The following is a 21,486-nucleotide window of genomic DNA, read 5'->3' on the forward strand; positions in this document are numbered from 1 at the left end:
GTCGACTCCGGAACTCCACCGCAGCGAGAGGCAGAAGCGGAGTCGACGGGGGAGCGGCAGCGGTCGACTCGCCGCCGTCCTCACAGCCAGGTAAATCGACCTAAGATACGCCGACTTCAGCTACACTATTCGCGTAGCTGAAGTTGCATATCTTAGGTCGACGCCCTCCCCCCCCCCCCGCAGTGTAGCCCTAGCCACAGACACTTGTGTGTGGGTGCGGTTTGCATGCTGGAAGGTGGTTTGTGAGCGGCCCAGCTGGGAGCTAGGAAAGCAAAGCATCGTAAGGCACTTAAAGATTGCCAGGCCCAGGTGACGCAGCCCCTCACTGGTCTGGATTGTGCTCTGGTATGTCAGTTTCCTTTTCACAAACAACAAAAGAAAAACAAAACAATCCATTTAAACCCTATTGTGTGATCGCTTCCCCTGTACCGAATGTCATTCAAACTCTTTATAGATGTATTCATCTTTAGCTATTTAAGCCTATGGACATCATTATCTCGCCTATTCATGTTTTGTTACTTGCACCAACAACAGAATTAGTCTGGTTTCCAAGAAGTGTTAATGACTATATTAGTCTTCAAAGCCATACAAGTGTGACTAAATTGTTGTCCTCCTTCCCAGCACAGTGTGTTTCAACTTCTAAAAATTCTTATGTCCTTACAGCCTGTTCATGACTCCACTTCAAACTGTCATTCCCGCAGTTAACCGGATTTTCAAGTGTGACAGCTTTGCACTGTATTTGCATCTATGCAGATATGGCTTCTTGGCAGTTAGGGGAATTCATCACTATGTATCCATCCCCTATTTTCTATCACCCCTCTTTTGCATCTTGGTTTTAGATTTTATTGCTGTAACATGACTGGCTATTGTTTTGTTGATTACATTTCTATTCTATCAATAAGACACCCAGGTTTTCCATGTGATTATTACAAGCATGGTTGCCTTTTTGAAGACCTGCCAGAACACTTAAAACACGTTCTCTCCTTGGCCAATTTTTAAGGTTAAAAGTTAAAAGCAATTTTTTAGATGACATTCTGAAACCCCCGTAAACTGTTTCAAAATCTAAAGTAGTACCACATGGACACACAAGCACAGATAAATCTTTATTGCCTTAACTTTGATTTTCAAAAATGAGCATTGGGTATTTAATATGTAGTAGCTTTATGTCTTTATATGTACAACATTACAACTGCATATTAGTATTAAATGAACATAGTGATACTTTGATAACTCAGTGTATTTATAAAATGATTTTTTTTTATCAAAATACACTTTTCACTAGGATAATAAATAAAATCCAGCCAAACCCACCTACACAAAGTTAAAATTAACTCTGGTAGATTTCAGTGTGGTACATAGTTCTTTAACTACCATATTCGCCCCTTTTATCCCATCACTGATGCTCATCTTCTGGGCTAAGAAAACACTTATTTTCCGCCACTGTGGTGCGATTTCTCATTCCACATCATCTTCAGCCAAGCATTGTGCATTTACAATTCTCTGTAAAAAAAAAAAAAAAAACCCAAACACTTAATAATTATAAAACTGTCACTAAGAAATTGATGATTGAACATACATAAACAATAAAAAGTTTGGCATACATTTGACAGAGATTTTTGTAGATTATAACTGGAAAATCAAAGTATTGTGCAATATTTGACAAAGTCAATGTCATATAAATTGCATCTCTTATTAGTGATGCAGTAATCACTTGTGTGTACTGTCATTGTTCTCTAATGAAACAGTGACTGCTGTTCCTGATCATTGAGACAGTCTATATTTCCCATGTTTATGCCACCTTTCATCCCCAACTGCTTCAGGAATTACATACACACAGCACTGAAATGCAGTCACGCATGGGCTGGAAGGTGGCAACCAACTAACATATACAACATGGCCCAACACTAGGAGAAAGAGAGCTAGTCATCAAGAATACGCAGCCAAACCGTTATTCTTCCAAGGGAGCGCCATGTGATTTTTAGCGTCCACCTAGGGTAGACAGGACTCTGTTCTTAACACATTATCCAAAAGAACCCACATGGTTCTCAATCCAAGAAGGATATTTTGAAACTAGAGCTACAAGGAGTTTTAGCTATTTAGCCATACAAGATACAAGAAGTTCAGTTCATATACCAATCACCTTCTAAGTTTAAGAGGGGACAGTTTGTTTTCAGTTATATAAACTGAAAAACAAAGGTGTTAAAATTCTTGATCATGACACCTTCTTTTATGGCCTTCAGGCCTGATGTTCATGTTGTAGTTCAGCTCATATAGACTGTATATTATAGAAATATGCACTGAGTTTAATTTCTGAGTATTTCCCTTATTAACCTTTATTTTTCAGGGCTTAAACATGTAGAATCAAAATTCCCTTCAGGATTAAACTTGAAATGCCAGGCTCTATACTTGTAGGGAGTTTGACTAGATTGGACAGTGATTACGAAGGGTTATGGTAGTAATTAAGATTTATTCCTCTTTTAGGTGTTGAGAGTAGGCATATTTGACACCACTCATAGCTACTCAAAGTGCAATGTTTAAAATTTATACAGAATTTACGATTTGTGTGAGTTTTGCAGAGCTTACAACGAGCAATGTCCACAACTCAGTACTGTTCTGACTTGCAAGTTATTTAAATAAGTATGTTCTATTGCAGAGAGCTGTGATATCCTAATACAATAAGCAAATATGTCCATTTTTCTGACACCACAGGACTTATGTCACGTGACAAAACATTCAGATGTATTTTCAGCACTGTATTATTAATGATGTATGTGTATTAAAGATGACCAGCAAGTGTTCTAGAAAACATTTTAATGTTTAGAAACAGGTCTTCAAAAGACAACTGTCAACTTCAGTTCCAGAGTGATGCACCCGGAATGCATAATTCTGCAAGGACTTGCAGAGATGACCTAGAAAGACTAAGGCTAGGTCTACACTACAGCGGGGGGTCGACCTAAGATACGCAACTTCAGCTACGTGACTAGCGTAGCTGAAGTGGCGTATTTTAGGTCGACTTGCCGCCGTCCTCACAGCCAGGTAAGTCGACCGCTGCCGCGCCACCGTCGACTCCGCTACCGCCTCTTGCCGCGGTGGATTTCCGGAGTCGACGGCAGAGCCATCAGGGATCGATTTTTATCGCGTCTTCACTAGACGCGATAAGTCGATCCCCGATAGACCGATTGCTACCCGCCGATCCGGCGGGTAGTGAAGACGTGCCCTAAAAGTAGTAGTGGCTTCCATTACTTTGATGTGGTGTAGAAATTTTTTGTTCTCATTACTATTTTATATTACTTAGAATATACAATTTAAAACCACATCACAATAAAAGCACCCACCACTTACCTACTACCTTTACCCCCCGCCCCACAGGTATCTGGTAGGAGATGATTTGCTTAAAGGCATCAGAACTGGAGCGGATACTACAGATTCAGAGTTGCTGACACACAAAGAAAAGGGGATTCAGTAGGTAACTACAGAGTTAACTTTTCCATTTAAACTTTGCAATTAATTTTTAATCTATGAACACACAGTACTTTTCTCATACTCATTTTGAAAGCGTCAGTGGAAAGGCACATTTATCATCCAAATGATGAATTTTTGTCTTCCCAGTGGAACCAGTAAAATATCCACCCTCCATAAAGACCAAATAATGGAACTACTCTTCACCAAGGTTATTTCCAATCCCCAAAAATGGGGGGTGGGGGAGAAGCTTTACATACCTGGCTAATTGTTGGGAGCTTAGTTAGAAGCATCTGGAACACTGGTGGTGGAAGAGTCTGCTGTAGGACTTGTAATAACTGCTGTGGCTGTCCACACACAGCAATGGCATTTGTCAAGTGGTCCACACCCTTCTCATAGTCACCTATGAGACATAAGGTTTCACTTCAAATTTTGCCTTTGGTGCATTACGTTACATTGTTTGACTTAAGCTACCTTACTACATCTACAAAGTAGACTGCAAATATTACCCCCTCACCACCATGTTGAATCTTTTTAACTAAAACCTGTCTTCATCCAGTCAGATAAAGTAACCTTAAATTTTCATTTCTGATGGCTAATTTCTTTAAAAGTTTAACTCCACTAATTTCTGCTAACCTAAAATATCATCCAACTGTGATTCCTAAGTCTAACTACATATATACTAAATACAGAAAGAAATCTGTCAAGAATTTTCACCACAGTTTTTAGACATACCTATCATTTCACTGCCTCCATTAAGTGAAAGGGGTTTGTCTCAGAGGGGGTTCACATCCTAATGATACTATCCCAGAGGAAGCTTCATTTATTGATGCAAAGAGGAATTGAACTGCTACATTTCCCACAAGGACGCATGAAAATCAGTTTCAGGATTATTATATTTTAAAGTAACATTTTGTCTGATATAAATTGAAAAGTATGTAACTTTTAAAAGTAACAATTTGAAAACTGGTGTCTAAAGGGAAGCAGATTCTTCCATTGTTATGCATCAAAATGGTAGCCTCTTATGTGATAATTATTTGTTTTATATTATATTAGGTGAGAAGTTTAGTGATTTTTTATTTGAAATATTCAATATTGTGTGGGAAAGTGTTTATTCCCCATATTTTTCATTTCTTCCCAAAGAAAAGACTGCAAGTCAATTTTAACTTGTACATAGCTGCAGGATAGATGGGAGAAGTGTCAAGAGAACTGCCTGAGAAATTACAAAAGGTGACAATAGAAGAGAATATTAAAATGGCACTTTGACCTACATCTGTTAAAACAATCTTTGCACAGTTTAAAAATATGGCATATTAAAGCTCTGCAAAAAACATTTAGTTAATGCTTCTATGTCAGGCCACGACACTCTTCTCCCTGCCAGACTGGAGAAGAATTCCTTTTATAGCTTCCCATCTTAGAGACTTTTGCAACAACCACCTTGTGCTAGTAATTCCTCGCCAAGCTGTATCTCTTCAAGGAAGAACTTTTGTACAGCTTCAGCATCTTTTAAATCAGGTAACTGTAATACAACAACAACAAAAAATTGGCAAGGTCTCAAAAAGCATCAATTAATACATAAACCACAAAAGAGCCACAACTTAAAACAAAATTGAATAGCTACACATTTGTAGAGGAAAACTGCAAAAGGGGGTTTAAAAAGCAGCATCTTAGAATAGCCTGCTAAGTTAGAGATTTAGATGAATGTTTCTAAAGATCAGGCATGAACGACTTCAGTACATCATTGCATTTACCACTCTTTGCGATGGTGTTTTAAACTTTTATATTAAAATAATTTAAAGGAAACTACTGTTTGTTTTTTAAAAAGAGTTTAAATTCTAAGATGCTTTGTAACAGATACACTCAATGTCTAAGTAAGTCTAACAATGTTTCTCATTTTGGGCAAGACAAACTATTTTCCACATTGCTCATTAAGGACTCACTAACAGTAAGTAAAGATGTTATCAAATCCAAAGCTTCAGCTAGAAACTTAACACTTCAGGTATTCAGTATTCATCTGACTGATCTGGTAACCTTTAAACCCTACAAATTCCTAAACAGATAATCCTCTGAGGAGCTGAGCACCCTCAGTTCACACTGAGCTCCGAGAACTGGAAGAGCACAATACCGCCTAGTACTGGCCCCTCATCTGTTACGCAGAAGAGAACACAACCCCCACAGATGGTTATTTATGGAAGCCAAAAAAACCCAGTGCATATTGCAAGAGGGTTGTTAGCATTGGAAGCAAGGACACAGCACCCTTTGAACAGATCCTGCTTACAATTAATCCTGGTATAAACAAGACATTTTTCAAAATAGGACTACAGAAATGAACACGGTATTACCTTGGAAAGCCCTGCTCTCTCTTTGGCAAGCTTCTGTTTCTTCCTTCCTGTAGATAAAAATATCATGGGTTTAATTTATAATTATAAAATAATCTTCTGTTTTTATTTTAAAACAGTGAATGGTCCAAAGTTATTTTCAGAATAAGGAACTGATAATTACATGTACTAAACACTTATGGATGAAGGCTGAGGGACGCAACCCAGGCCCACAGCAGAATATCAATGAACCTACTACACAAATGGCAACTGAAAAATCCTTTAGCAAAGGATGAATTATATTCTGTGCAGTTCTCTCTCTTTGGAGACAATCATGTTTTAACGGCCATTCATCCCCTACCCCAATCAGAGGCATTAAGGCAGAGGTGGGCAAACTACAACCTGCAGAACTGTCCTGGCTAGCCCCCGGCCCCTCCCCCACAGCCTCAGGCGCAATGCTCTGGGTGGCGGGATTGTGAGCTCCTGGGGAAGAGCAGCTGCAGAGCCCGGCCTGACCCGGTGCTCTGTGCTGCGTGGCCCAGCTCCAGCCGGGCGGCATGGCTGTAGCGCTGCCACCCCCCAGTGCTCCAGGCAGCACAGTAAGGGGGCAGGGAGCGGGGGGGGGGGGTTTGGATAGAGGGCAGGGGAATTTGGGATGGTGGTCAGGGGTGTAGATAGGGGTTGGGGTGGTCAGGGGAGGAACAGGGGGTTGAATGGGGGCAGGAGTCCCGGGGGAGGCAGTCAGGAAGGAGGGGGGGTTAGATGGAGCAGCAGGGGTCAGTCAGGGGACAGGGAGAAGGATGGTTGGATGGGACAGGGATCCCAGGGGGGCCATCAGGAATGAGGGGAGGGGTTGGATGGGGTGGCGGGGGCCCGGGGGCAGTCAGGGGACAGGGAGTGGGGGTGTGGATGGGGCAGGGGTCCCAGAGGGGCCATCAGGGAACAGGAGGGGGCCGGGCCGCAACCCCCTCCCCTAACTGGCCCTCCATACAATTTACGAAACCCGATGCGGCCCTCAGGCCAAAAAGTTTGCCCCTCCCCCCTGCATTAAGGAAAGCACTGGGCATACAGTCTCAGGAAGGATGGGTTCTTCTCCCACTGACTGTACTATGTACTACAGAAACTGTACTGTTGGTTACTCCTGCTCCATGCATGCCTGGCCAAAGAAGAGACAAGCGTGCAAAGAATGAGTAGTACGGGATTATTACATTAGGTGCTCAGGATTCCTTTACATATGTCTTTGCCTTCATGAGCAGCTGAAGAGTTTGGTCTTCAAATCAAGCCAACCTAACCTTGAGTCAAGTTACCTCAGTGAACAGCCATTTAAATATCCTTTTGGGCATTCTGCATCTCAGGTAGCTTATGGGCTGAAGAGGGCCCACTGGAGAAACATCACTAGCCACAAGCCCTCTCTAATAGGTAAGAGTTAAGGGTTGGCACCTGGTAAAATAGGCTCAAGTGAGCAGAAGACAACAAAATCCCCAAATAACGTTAAAGCGAACAGAGTCTGAGCAAATAAAAAACTGTTGGGAAAGAAATGACATTTACAGGATCATCAGGTAGCATAGGAATACAGAAGTCGATTTAGGGCTTATCTGCACTAGGAAGTTGTACCACTATACCAGTATGGCATAGACAGTTCAAAATAGCACAACTCCTGTTGTCGTCAATGCAGTTAGGGATATAAATGTGCTTTATACTAGTACAGCTATTACTCTATGGGAAGAGGAATAACTATCATTGTGTTCCCACCCTTAACTGAAACAGTTATGCTGAAAAAAAGTTTTTACAAGTGGAGACCAGGCCTTAATAAGTGTATTAGATCACTGGACAGTGAACAATTAGGGGTTGACAAAAATTGCTGATCATATGGCCCATTAGAATACACATAAGCAATTGCTCTAATGGCCAAAAGGATATTTGGAACAGTAGATGGTCCACACTATGAAAACATCTGCAAACCCCTGCATCAGTTGACAATTTAATGTATGAAAAACTGGAGATGTACAATCAACATTGTTTATGGAAGACATTTATAAATTTCAACTTCTATCAAAATGACACCTGCAATACTATCCTGATCCCTAAATTTCCATAACACATTTAGACTCCTATGCAATATTGCAGATGGAGAAATACATGAAGAAAAGATATTTGCCATATTAAACTGCAGTGCATTATAAAGAACATTTTGTCTCTAAATCTACCACTCAAAACAATTTATGCTTCAGAAATTAGTGTTCTCTCTCAGTTAACCCCCAGTTTCCTTGATTTGCATATGCAAGTTTAAGTAGTGTTAGCCTGAGACTTGATTTACAAGGAAAGCAATTTTAAAAAGACAAATTTAAAAGGATCAAGAAAAACATTTAACATGTCCCTACCCTCCACGAGAATACAGAATTCATGCTGAATGCAGCAGCTGAAGTCTATTCAGCATGAGTACAGCAGCTACTACAAAATAACTATTTCCAGGGCTAATCACTTCATAAATTCAGCATTCAGAGATCTGCTCTTAAGGAAAAAAACTTTGGTTTTAGAATCTCCTGTCGGAACAGGAACAGACATTTAAAAATGTAGATGTTTCATGATTCATCATAAGTAGGGAAGCTGCATTTTAAGCCTGCAGAAGAACAGTCTTTAAAAGGGGAGTATAGAGAAGATGCAAAAGGTAACTCTAGGTTGTTATTGTCTGATTATGCCATTTTAAAAATAAGATTACATTTTGAACCTATTCTTGGGATGCAGAGAGATTTTCCAGTACTTAACTGCTCTACATTATACTACACAAGTAGTCCTCAGATAAAAAGCCATTGGGGCCTAGAATTGTTCAGATCAGTTCCAAAAGTTAATGCCATCATTTCTTCTAAAAGATTTTGCTTCAAGTTGATAAAAAAGCAAGCATCAGATAGCCAAACCAATGTTTTTAAATACATTACACACACCCTTGCAGAGGCACTTTGAAGAATCTGACAGTTTCAGAGCCAGAACCTAGAATGCTTACAGATCTACAGCATAAATTCACTGGTTACAACAATTATAGAGAACCCTAACAAATGCTTCTAGAGAATATCTGTGAATTCCTTCCACACCTGTTTGCTGCAGCAAGCTTAAAATATTCTTGGAGCAGCAGACAGGAGTATGGCTTCAGGCGTGATAGCAAGGAGCAAAGTAATTAGAAAATTAGGCCTTGGAAAAAACTAAGAACTCTCCCATACAAACCTTAATAGAAATGAAAGTTTCCATCCATTCTAAAAAAACAAAATGGTATTTTTTACTATATGAAGTTAAGGTTTATAGGAAGGCTTTTGGGTTAACCCAAATGCTCATCTTGACTGTCTACTTTCGTACAGAGACAAGGAGCGGGAGGTAATATCTTTTATTGGACCGATTTCTGCTCGGAAGAGAGACAAGCTTTACACAGAGCTCTTCTAATCTTCAGGTGTGGGAAATGTACTCAGAGTCACAGCTAAATAGAAGGTAGAATAGATTATTTAGCATAACTAGTCAAAACATTTCAAGGCACCTTTCAAGGCCACTTAGCTGTGAGACTCTGAGTATATTTACCAGACCTGAAAGCTTGTCTCTCTCACCAACAGAAGTTGATCTAATAAAAGACATTACGTCACCCACCTTGTCTTTCCAATATCCTGGGACCAACATGACTACACAACATTGTATACTTTCATACAGAACTGTTGTTTTGTAATCAGCATTTGTGACCCAAGGACTTCAGGGTGCCAACTGCCAAAGGGCACTGGGGTATACAGATCCTTGAATTCACCAAAACCCCCCAAAAAACCTTATGTAAGGACTCTAATGAAAGCCTGTGTCACATTAGTCATCACAATGTATGAAAAATGTATATATGCTAAAAATTATCTTCTTGTAGTTAAAGCCAGGTCATTAAAAGGCAGCATACACCTTGAGGCAAACTTCTACAGACAGGAGGTGGCTAGACATTTATCTTCCTGGTGGACCATTATGTATCTTACAATACAAGTCTGTCAGCATACAGTCTCAAATCATAAAGAAGAGCTTAGACTTCAGAAGGAAATTGACAGGAAGAGATAATAGCAGGGGATTGTGGGGGACGGGATGGGACGACTATTTTCAAGTGAACATCAAAGGTCTGGTATATCTGGGGGTGCAGAGACATACTGGCATTCCTTCAATCAGCCATCCTGGCTGAAAACACTGGGAAAAGGACTTGGGGTGAGCTATCCTATAAGAAACAGATGGTCTTGTGAATTAAATTAAGGCTCTAGAAAGCATGTTATGATTTTGTTTTATATGTAACCATTTGTTTCCAATATTCTTTCTTACTATCATTTGAATATCTTCTTTGACAATATATTTATTCTGGTTTTCCCTATAAACATATCTAAGTGCTGTGTGTTAAGTGGAGCGGTGAATCTTGTTAGCTGATGTGTAATATTCTTTTTGGAGAATTAGGCTATATCCATACTACGTACCTTTTAGCGATACAGCTGTGCTGCTAAAAGGTGAGAAGTGTAGTTGCTATTTGTCGGCAGGAGCTCTCCAGCCGACAAAGCGCTGTTCACACCGGCACTTTTCATCGGCAAAATTTTTGTCATCCGGGGTGCGTGTGTGGGTTTTTTTCACACCGCCGAATGACAAAAGTTTCTTCGTTCAGGTTCCAGTGTAGACAATGCCTTAGAGAGTTCTGAGAGTGAACAGGGTCTGGACACTTTAGGGATGCTTGGAGGTTGGTGTGTGCCTATTGCTAACCTGTACAGAGAGAGCAAGGCATGTTTGCATTTTCAGAGGCTGGTGGAATTGGGCAGCTGATCCACAGCAGGCACACCACAAGACTTCCACACACTAAAGGACAGGTGGTACCAAGGTACATCACAGCATCGAAGAACCATTTCCTAAAATATAGCTTCGGGGACTAATGTTCCGAATGCTTACAACATAAAATTAGTGAAGTAACCCTGAAAATGAAAGCGCAGACAACATTTCTATGCCAACCAATACTTGGGACAAGAAACACTGAAGTCAAGTAAACACCAAATATACCTATATTATAGTCTCACTTCAGTAATTGAAACAGAGAATAGATCTGACACTGCAGCTTCCAACAGAAGTTAATCTAAGCAAGATCAAGAGACTATCACTTTCAAACACTGCACAAGAGTTTAGTGTGTCAGTCACTTTCAGGATCCAGGGGCAGTAATGCATTTTTTTAAATGCTTGGAACATGAATCTGGCCTATTTATTTTTGCTGTGGCCTTTGATTCCCAGATAGTTTCCTAAATACATGCCAGAAAACAGAAGATATAACAGTATAGTCTTGGTGCCCTGTCCCCCTCACCACTCAGTATTAGACTATTCATTGCCACTGTGACGGGTTGGATCACAGAAACCCCCTTGGGAGCTGCCACCCAATGTGCAAAGACTACCCCTGCTTCTGTTTTCCCTGCCAGCTCAGGATTCCAGCACCCTGTCTTGCTGAGCCAGACACTCCAGTCTGCTCTAACAAAGACTCAGGGTCTGAATTACTAGTCCCAAAGCTGCAAGTTTACCCGAAACCAGCTCACAGGAGTGTGCTTGTCTTTAGCACTCAGATGCCCAACTCCCAATGGGGTCTAAACCCAGATAAATCCGTTTTACCCTGCATAAAGTTTATGCAGGGCAAACTCATAAATTGTTCGCCCTCTATAACACTGATAGAGAGATATGCACAGTTGTTTGCTCCCCCAGGTATTAATACATACTCTGAGTAAATTACTAAATAAAAAGTGATTTTATTAAATACAGACAGTAGGATTTAAGTGGTTCAAAGTAGTAACAGATATATGGATATATGATAGACAATCCACTGCTTCCAAACAGATACATTTCATCAATCTCTAGTATCATGGAAACCTAAAAAGGTTATATTTTTTATCTTTGGATTGTATTAATTGTTAAGATCTAATGTCTAAATTGTGTCTACTGTCTACACAAAGTAGTCATGACATTTTCCTTCTGTTTCTCTACTACTAGTGCAGTTCCACATGGTGGGAGCACCAATGCAGACCAGCTACTGCATTTTGACCACTACTTTGTCTAACTCTTCTCAGAGCAGGCCTAGTCAACAGTGGTAAAGACACCACTGACCTGTCTACACTAACACACACTGTTACTAGCACCTGTTGAGCTGCCCTGGTACTAGAGAAACAGTGGAAGCCACAATGGAGAATTTCAGAAAAACCTCAGTATCAATAAGGCCTTACAGTCAAGAGCCAGTCACATCAATACATGCAAGGAACCAGAAGAGGTTCTGTATTCTGATGCACTTCACATGACATTGAAATTGAAGCTGCAGATCGGTCAAATGCAATGGAATGTATCAGTCTTTTTACACAGGATTAATAATTTACACTTATGTAGACAAGTTTCATTAAAGGATCTCAAGGAACTTTAAGGCAGCTGATCTAATAAAACAATCTCTATTATGAGTTTAAATTTGTCTTGAAAGCTCCATTAGAGACCCTTGTCAAGGCACTATCAGCTTCATTACTCGAGCGTCCAGCTGGCATTTTTAGTAGTCAATATTTCTACAAGGACACTTTGCAACATCCAACCTCATTTCTGCCAAATACTTTTTTTAAAATAGCTGACAAGGTCATGATTAGTACAGAACTGGATTTATTTCAAAGTCAACTTTCCCCATAGAAATCAGAAAACAGTGGGGGTTTTAATCCAAATCCAACAATGAATAATTTCTATGCCAGATTAAAAATATATGCAAACAGTATTTCTATGGTCCCACAAATCAGAGCAGGGGTTAAGGATGCAGCAATAGTATAGCAGATAAATGGACGTACAACTGTGTTGCTTAAGAGCATAAATCAAAGGGAAGAAATATTCCTATTGGACCTGGAGGGAAAGGCTCATTCAACACAGAAAGTTAAGATTAAAAAAAAAAAAAAAGACTAAGGCTACCACATGAAACTCTACATTTTTAAAATATCAAGTAAATATCCAGTTTTCAAGATTTCAGTCAACAGTAGTTTGGAACTAACGACAGATCTACACTATAAACTTACATTGGCATAACTGAAAAATCCACAATCCTGAGTGATGCAATTATACTGACCTAACCCCCAGTGTAGACAGCAGAGGGAGAAGCTCTCCCTTCAGCCTAGTAGTGTCTCCAGTGAAGCTCTAGAGCAGCTTTTTCAGTGTAGACCTGCCCTTAGTAATACCAAAATGATGGTAGATGGGATAATCAGGCCCAAACTCTCTCATCAATAATATAATAGCTATCTGGCATTTACATTATGAATAAATTTATAGAACATCTCAGTACATCAGAAATATGACCATACATCGTACAAGTATACTTGGGAATAGACCAAGTCATTTTAGAAGTAAACTTAAACACCCAGAAAGAATTCATTAAGTTATAAAATTAGATTGTACTCATTTCTTTTATTCCGAATTTTCAAAGCCAGAGGTGCAAAAGTGCACTATTGTAGCAATATTACAGGTGGTTCTTGCACAGAGAAACCAAGTTACCTGCCCATACATTGTATAGATACAGCTTAATACATGGTGCTTATCTGGCTTGTTGTCTGTGAAAGCTTGCCTATGAAATCAAGGAAAGCATGCTTTTGCCTGTAAATTAGTGTTTTATAAGTTACATGTGACAATCCAGTCAGAGCTACCTATTGTTTATTACAGTCCATATACTGTAGTGTTAAATCTTTAAGGATATTTTAAAATCCAAGATTTAGGTTGAGTACTCATGACTACCTTGACAGAAGAATGTAAATTATACCTATTTTTAGCATAGCAAGCTATGGATGTACTCCTCTTTGGCAAAAAATTCTCTTCAGCTTAGGAATTCTATATATTCAAGATTCAGTACAGGGATTCTCTGCCTCTCGACTGGCACATAAAGGTATCAGCTCTGAGGAGTGGTTTATAAGTAACTTCCAGAACTCAAATTTACAGAAAACTACAATCTTTCCTTTAAAAACATAACTCAATTACATTAGAGCATTTGATCTACTGTTGAAGATGTGAAATAACAAAGAGCCACAGGAAATTAGCTCCACATTTTGGATAGATCTTCAGTTTTTTCTTGCATTCGTTCTTATTCTGGAAGCTATGGCAATAAAGCTACCAGAGGGGTTTGAGAATGCAGTAAATAACAGCAAAATGAGCAGGCTCAGAGCCCTTGAGTGTTGCTACTTTCCTCACTCAACTCTTAGCAATTTCTCAAATCAAATTGTATGGTTTTATCCCCTTACCTCACAAATGCATTGAAACTGCAGCCAGATAATGCAATATGAAATATTAAAAACACTCCCACATTCTCAGCCAAATTTGAAGAAAAGGAGGTGCTATGTCAAAGGCAAGATTCCAATTCAAGGATTTATTTAACAAATAACTTATGCAAACCACAGAAATATAGTTAGATTAAAACTGATTCTCTGGTGCTATAAAAAAAATAACTATTCAGATCCAGCTAAACTTGGAGAGAGTCTTTATTCTTTTCTCTATCTCCTTCACACAAATCACTGTGCACCTCAGGCGAACACACAAGTAAGCATGAGCAAAGGCAACTGCCCCAGCCTATTCTTTTTGGTCCTCTCCCATGAGTGAGACACTCCTACACCAGTTTTGCATCTGAAGACTTCCCACCCCTTACATTTTTTACGAGTTGCTTGGCCTACTTTGCTGTGCACATCTAGTAACCACGGAAACAGGGTCCCACGCAGGAAGGTCTCAAGGAAAGTGGGGTGGATGGAGGAAAGACAATCAATCTGGGACAAGACGCCGCTCCTCACCCCCTCCAGCAATTTACTGCGCGCAGAACCTTCAGACAGCCAAGAACGCGTTCTGGGCAGATCGATCAACTCGCACGTGCTGGGGGAGGGTCAGCTTCCGGGGGAGGGGGGGGGGGGAAGAAGAGGCCGCGGAGCGGGCCCGCTGCAATGCAACAGAGCCCAGCTAGGGTCGTGGGGTGGAGACAGAGGCAGGGAGAGAGGCCCGCAGTGCGGGATGGGTGCGGAGCAGAGACTCCATGCGGGGGAGGAGCCGACAGCAGAAACCACGTGTGTGTGTGTGTGTCCGTGTCCCCGTCCCCCTCCCGCGGGAACTCCAGCACGCGCATGGGGCGGACTCGCCAGCGCGAGGACAGGGTGAGGTGGTGGGGCCGGTTGGGAGGGCGCGCGCGAGGCCTCGCGGGGGGAAGGGGCGGGGGTCCCGGACACTCACGCTCCCGCAGCCGGTTCCTGAAATTGGGGTCGCTCCGTCTCTTGCGGTCGAAGTAAATGCAGTAGCCGATTAAGAGGGCCCCGCAGAGGCCCGCGGCGATGGCGCTGGTTTTACCCACCATCATCCTGCCTGGCAGCGAGGGAAGGGCCCCGCTGCGCCAACCCCCGAAGCCGGGCTCTGCTCTGCCTTACGCGGCACAGCGCGCTACCCAGCCACCACCTTGGAGCGGGCGAAGAGAGAAAAGGCCCTCGCTTCCGGGTGTAACGTCATCGATCCGCGCCAGGGATAGCTGTCTGTCTACGTGCCTGAACGAAACACCCTGACTGCGCATGCGCCGTGGGGGAGCTCGCTCCACTTTTCACCGCCGGGCTTGACCGCAGCCTGCGACCGCGCTCGTCCCTCTGCGCATGTGCGAACAATGGCGCTCCGTCCTTGTACCGACGCGAGGCTCGCGTGCTGGAGCCTGGGTTCGGTCGGGGCTGGGGGAAGCTGTTCGCGCACGTGCCCAGGCGGCTGCTCCAGTGTAGAGCGGGCCGGCCAGTGACCCGCGGGGCAGGGCGGCTGCAGCCCTGCCTCCCCGTCCCCGGTCACTGCGCTAAGGGGCGTTTCATAGCGAGGAGCGGGAGTCGCCTGTCCCCGCGTAATCGCTCCCCCTCTCCCCCCGGCTTAGATGCCCCGCTCCGGCAGGGCTGAGCAGCCCACCGTGCGTCTGGGCCACCTCCAGCAGGTGTTAGTTTGCTGCAGATCTGGGAGAGAGGCATGGTCCAGGCCTGGAGCCCAGTGTGCCAGGTGCTGCACAAACACAGAGCAGAGACAGCCCCTGCCTCAGGGAGTCCCGGTCCTCCCCGTGCAAGTTAGGAGACAAGGTGGATACTGACAAGACAAGAGCGCAAGGAAGCACTGAGCCAATGGTAGCATGCTGGGCCTGGCTTGGCATTTTTTGTCAGTGTCCTAGGCCCAGCAAAGGAGAGTTCTACAGTTGGATTAGAAGGAGGCCAATATGCCCACTTAGCAGCTATTTAGAGGGTGCTCCCAGGTGGGCAGTGGAGACTGACATTATGGGCCATTTCTCTCTACCCCCATTCCTCCCAGCATGTAGTTACTGCACACACATTTCGACAGCCACATAAAATTTAGAAAACAAAAATGAAAGCCGCTCGCTAAGTCTGAAGATCTGAAAATGCTTGATAGGGTGATGGAATTACTTTTTGACCCGTGATCTTCCCAGGATAGAGCTGCAGTGCCAGCTTTTTCCACAGGACATTATTAATCATGTCTATTACATTAGCATTTTGGGCACAACCAAAAAGGAAGCCCCATTATTGTAGGCATTTTACAAGTCAGTCAGTCAGTCCCTGCCCTGAGTTTACAATCTGTCTCAAACTAGCTATTGTTGAAGCCTAATCCCTGATCTTCCATGCCCCAATTTTTAGACCGGTCATCTGATTGATTTTAAAAATAGCATGTTTCTAATCAGATACATGCTACATTTTAGCAGTAGTTGCACCTTTAGCAGAGGGTCACTCACTTCATAGCTTGTGTAGCTTGAGTTTATTGCACCTTGCATTCTGGTTCTGCCACCACAAGCTCCCTTTCTGCCACTTTCCCATTCCCCACTATTTTAGGGACTACTTGATATTCCCCCCAATCTTCCCACAGGGTTTTTTGTGTCCCCAATGCCCCTATCTGTCATACAATGACTGCCTTTTCTCACCAAAACTCAAGGCAATTTTTGCAGTCTTACACCCAACATTACAATTCAGCTGCTAAAAAGAGAAGGGAATCATTGTCATTTAGAAGCCAATCTTGCAAAGTGATGAGCACTCTCAATTTACACTAAAAGCACTGGGGGTTAAGGGCTCTCAGCAGGGCCGGTGTAAACACTAGGGGGTGGGGGAAAGGAAGAGGAGACCGTGGTCACCGGTCCACCTGCGGGGGTGGATCATGGCCCTTCCAGAGGATACAGGGTTAAAGAGCTGCAAAAGTGTAACCATCCTCAGCACGTGCCACCTTCCAAGGCTTCATCCCTATCCATCCCTGCAGCCCTGTGGAGCAGGTAAATAGAGCCCCATTTTTTGGGAAACTGAGGCAGAGAACAGGGACATGACTTGCCCAAGGTCACCCAGGGGGTCATTGTCGGAGTCCTGCTTTGAACACAGGAGACCGAGGCTCCTAGTTCTGCGCTGGCTCGGACCATTAGACCAGAGGCCTTCAAGCCCTGAGCTCTGCACCTGCCCACACAAGGTATTAATCTGGGATTCAGGGGCAGCACCCTGCAAGTTTTCAGTGAAGAAACACAGCTGTTTCGAGCCCTTATGGCTACAAGGAAAATCTTCCAAAGGTGATGGGCGTCTAGCCGACACAGTTCTGTCTGCCTGAGTCTGCAGCCAGCCTGGGACACAACAGCTCTAGGAAATGCGGCAGTGACTGTTAAGTCTAATTATGACACCCTCAGAGCCAGATTTTCATGTAACATGGGTGACCAGTTGCATGGTGCACAACCACTGCAAGTGTGCGAGCAACTCAGGTTAAGTGCAGCTGAACCCTGGGCAGGCTGCAGCACCCAAAAGATTTTTGTTCTCACACTGAATGACAGCAGATGCACCAGTAACTTTACTAGGTAGAAGTTTAGTGACCACATTAGTGCCATATCCTCCCCACTCCCAGCATTGGGCCAACTGCTCCTCATCATTCTCCTGATTGCTTGTATTGTTATTGATGGGAAATCTGCTGTGGATTGAGGGGTGTATATTTTCATTAAATATGTAGACTAAATAATGAAATTCATAAATTTTCAAGCCGAATGTGCATTAATTCTAATGAACAATGCCACATTATGCAGTATTCATTTTTGAAAGTTTATAATAAGCGATGGTCGGGGGGGGGGAGGGGCACGCAAGGTGGAAGTTTTGCCTAGGGCACAAAATATCCTTGCACCAGCCCTGGCTCTCAGCATCTCACATGATTTTACATTGATAGGAGGTCTCTGGGCTCAGCCTTGGCAGGCATGCCTATAACAGAGAGAACATTTAAGCTATGTCTACATCTACAAGCTTACAGTCACAGCTGTGCCACTGTAAGATCACTTGTGTAGCCGCGTTATGCCGATGGGAGAGAGCTCTCCCATCGACATAATAAAACCAGCTCAACAAGCAGCAGTAGCTATGTTGGTGGAAGAGTGTCTCCTGCCACCATAGCATTTGCACACAACCACTTATGTGTCCGAAACTTCTGTCACTCGGGGGTGTTTTTTTCAAATCCTAGAGCAACATAAATTTTGCTGACATAAGTGGTGTAGACATGGCCTTAGACGTATGTAAAGACAAGACCAAAATGATATACTTTCCATAAGCAAAATATGACTCAACTGGTAGTACACTGCTGTATAAAGATCCCATGTATGTGTTTTCTCCAACACCCCTCTTTAGTCTGATATAGAACTACAGAACACACTTGCTGCAAGTTAAAGGAACATTGTCAACTTGAAATATAGTCCCCTTCACACGTGCGTTAAAAAGTAGTTTCAGATACAGCAGAACCTCTGAGTTACGAACACCAGCGTTACAAACTGACCAGTCAACCACACACCTCTTTGGGAACTAGAAGTACGCAATCAGGCAGCAGCAGAGACCAAAAAAGAAAAAGTAAATACACTACAGTACTGATTTAAATGTAAACTACTAAAAAAATAAGGGAAAGCAGCATTTTTCTTCTGCATAGTAAAGTTTCAAAGCTGTATTAAGTCAATGTTCTGCTGTAAACTTTTGAAAGAACCACCATAATGTTTTGTTCAGAGTTACGAACATTTCAGAGTTATAAACAACCTCCATTCTCAAGGTGTTCGTAACTCTGAGATTCTACTGTATATGGGTTGGATTTCAAAAGCACTGAATTGACAAAATTGCTGCCATTGAAGTGAATAGAAATGTTACCAAGAGGAGTGGGCCGGCCAATACTGAACACTTCTAAACCCACATACCCACTTTCTGTGATTTTAAAATATTCACTTTCCTAGTTTTTCTAAATGTTTCCTCTCCCCATTTGCTCTATGAAAGACCACAAAACAAAAGAAACTGATTTTACAGGAGAAAACTGTGAAAACGGACTATACAACTCTCTGCCAAATGCACAAACTAAACAAACTGAAAAAAAAATTCTGATCTCTCTCAATTATAATTCATTTCTGATACAGCACTTCCACTATTACAGATGCTGAGCTGTAAAAAGCGGTTACTGTGACAATCAGGGTCCAGACTGAAGAACAGAAGGTTTAACCTCCCAAAATAAGTAATTAAACCAATTGTATACTATGTCATTGCATTATAAAAATATATTAAGGTCTGTTATGAAAGCTTATAATGTTCTGAACTTGATAGCCACTATGAGATATGTATACAGATCTTGGTTATGAATTAGTGTATTTGTGTATATTGAAAACTGTGCTTATAAACTTCAGCTCCATCCAACAACAGGGCAGTGAGCAGTCAGATGAGGGGGGTGGATGGGGAGGGCACCTCCCAAAACAGTTGTTTACACAAAATTGTCTTCAAGTAACTCCATTGTCCAGCCCAGGAAAGGAGAATGATGGATGATTAGAGTTAATGGAAAGACACTGAAACAACTGGGAATTGAAAAGAACACCCTGGCTCCAGGACATCAAATAAGGAGAGAATTTCCCCACTGTGAACTGAAAGAGAGAAAAAAAAGTAGAGGTTTTTTTTATCAAAAACTTGGATGACAGTCTTGAAGTAGGCTGGCTGTAAATGGTGGATCCCTTGTATAGGTAAGTGATATGCTGTGGCAATAGGTAACTCTTATCAGAAAAGAGATTTTATCTAATATGAAAGTGAAAAGCCTGAGGTTCATAGAATCATAGAAGATTAAGGTTGGAAGAGACCTCAGGAGGTCATCTAGTCCAACCCCCTGCTCAAAGCAGGACCAACCCCAACTAAATAATCCCAGCCAGGGCTTTGTCGAGCTGGGCCTAAAAACCTCTAAGGATGGAGATTCCACCACCTCCCTAGGTAACCCATTCCAGTGCTTCACCACCCTCCTAGTGAAATAGTTTTTCCTGATATTCAACCTAGACCTCCCACACTGCAACTTGAGACCATTGCGCCTTGTTCTGTCATCTGCCACCACTGAGAACAACCTAGCTCCATCCTCTTTGGAACCTCCCTTCAGGTAGTTGAAGGCTATCAAATCCCCCCTCATTCTTCTCTTCTGCAGACTAAATGAGCCCCGTTCCCTCAGCCTCTCCTCATAAATCATGTGGCCAGTCCCCTCATCATTTTCGTTGCCCTCCGCTGAACTTTCTCAAATGTGTTCACATCCTTTCTGTAGTGGGGGCCCCAAAACTGGACACAATACTCCAGATGTGGCCTCACCAGTGCTGAATAGAGGGGAATAATCACTTCCCTCGATCTGCTAGCAATGCTCCTACTAACGCAGCCCAATATACCGTTAGCCTTCTTGGCAACAAGGGCACACTGTTAACTCATATCCAGCTTCTTGACTACTGTAATCCCCAGGTCCTTTTCTGAGAACTGCCAGTCGGTCCCAGCCTGTGGCAGTGCATGGGATTCTTCTGTACTAAGTGCAGGACTCTGCACTTGTCCTTGTTGAACATCATCAGACTTCTTTTGGCCCAAACTTCCAGTTTATCTAGGTCACTCTGGACCCTATCCCTACCCTCCAGTGTATCTACCTCTCCCCCCAGCGTATCTACCTCTCCCCCCAGCTTAGTGTCATCCACAAACTTGTTGAGAGTGCAATCCATCCCATCATCCAGATCATTAATGAAGACATTGAACAAAACTGGCCCTAGGACTGACCCGCTTGATATCGGCTACCATCTAAGACATTGAACTGCTGATCACCCCAAAATCTACCCAGCTTTCTATCCACCTTATAGTCCATTCATCCAATCCATACTTTAACTTCTTGGCAAGAATACTGTAGACCACCGTATCAAAAGCTTTGCTAAAATCAAGGTATATCGTGTCCACCGCTTTCCCCATATCCACAGAGCTAGTTATCTCATCATAGAAGGCAATCAGGTTGGTCAGGCATGACTTGCCCTTGGTGAATCCATGTTGACTGTTCCTGATCACCTTCCTCTCCTCCAAGTGCTTCAAAATTGATTCCTTGAGGACCTGCTCCATGATTTTTCCAGGGACTGAGGGGAGGCTGGGTTAGGGTTAACCTGCGGATGGTCAATGTAAACAAACTGTCTCACAGCCCGCCAGCGGATTACCCTGATGGGCCGCAGGTTGCCCACCACTGCTGTAAACCCTTCAGGGCAGGGACTATCTAAATGAGGGGAGGGCAAACTACGGCCCGTGGGCCAGCCCCAGCCCACCAAGGCTTTGGAACTAGCCTGAGGGATTGTCACCCCCATGGCGCCGCAGGACTAAGGCACGCTCCCTGCCTGCCCTGGCCCCGCGCCGCTCCCAGAAGCTGCCGGCATGACGTC

General features: G+C 42.9%; 1 protein-coding gene and 1 non-coding gene across 2 annotated transcripts; both read right to left on the bottom strand.

Annotated features, from left to right (window-relative positions):
- Window positions 1-1,090: 1,090 nt before the first annotated feature.
- On the bottom strand, window positions 1,091-15,281 carry TOMM20 (translocase of outer mitochondrial membrane 20). The gene is made up of 5 exons (XM_065400712.1): window positions 15,012-15,281; window positions 5,802-5,848; window positions 4,897-4,978; window positions 3,720-3,862; window positions 1,091-1,500 (listed from the first exon to the last, which is right to left on the bottom strand). Exons 1-5 carry the CDS (start codon window positions 15,133-15,135, stop codon window positions 1,456-1,458), a joined length of 441 nt encoding a protein of 146 aa, XP_065256784.1. The 5' UTR covers window positions 15,136-15,281; the 3' UTR covers window positions 1,091-1,455.
- On the bottom strand, window positions 13,798-13,935 carry LOC135876932 (small nucleolar RNA SNORA14). The gene has a single exon (XR_010561342.1). It is a non-coding gene; the product is annotated as a small nucleolar RNA SNORA14 (small nucleolar RNA).
- Window positions 15,282-21,486: the final 6,205 nt, after the last annotated feature.

This window comes from Emys orbicularis, chromosome 3 (assembly GCF_028017835.1).
Source record: "Emys orbicularis isolate rEmyOrb1 chromosome 3, rEmyOrb1.hap1, whole genome shotgun sequence".
NCBI classification, from domain to species: domain Eukaryota; kingdom Metazoa; phylum Chordata; order Testudines; family Emydidae; genus Emys; species Emys orbicularis.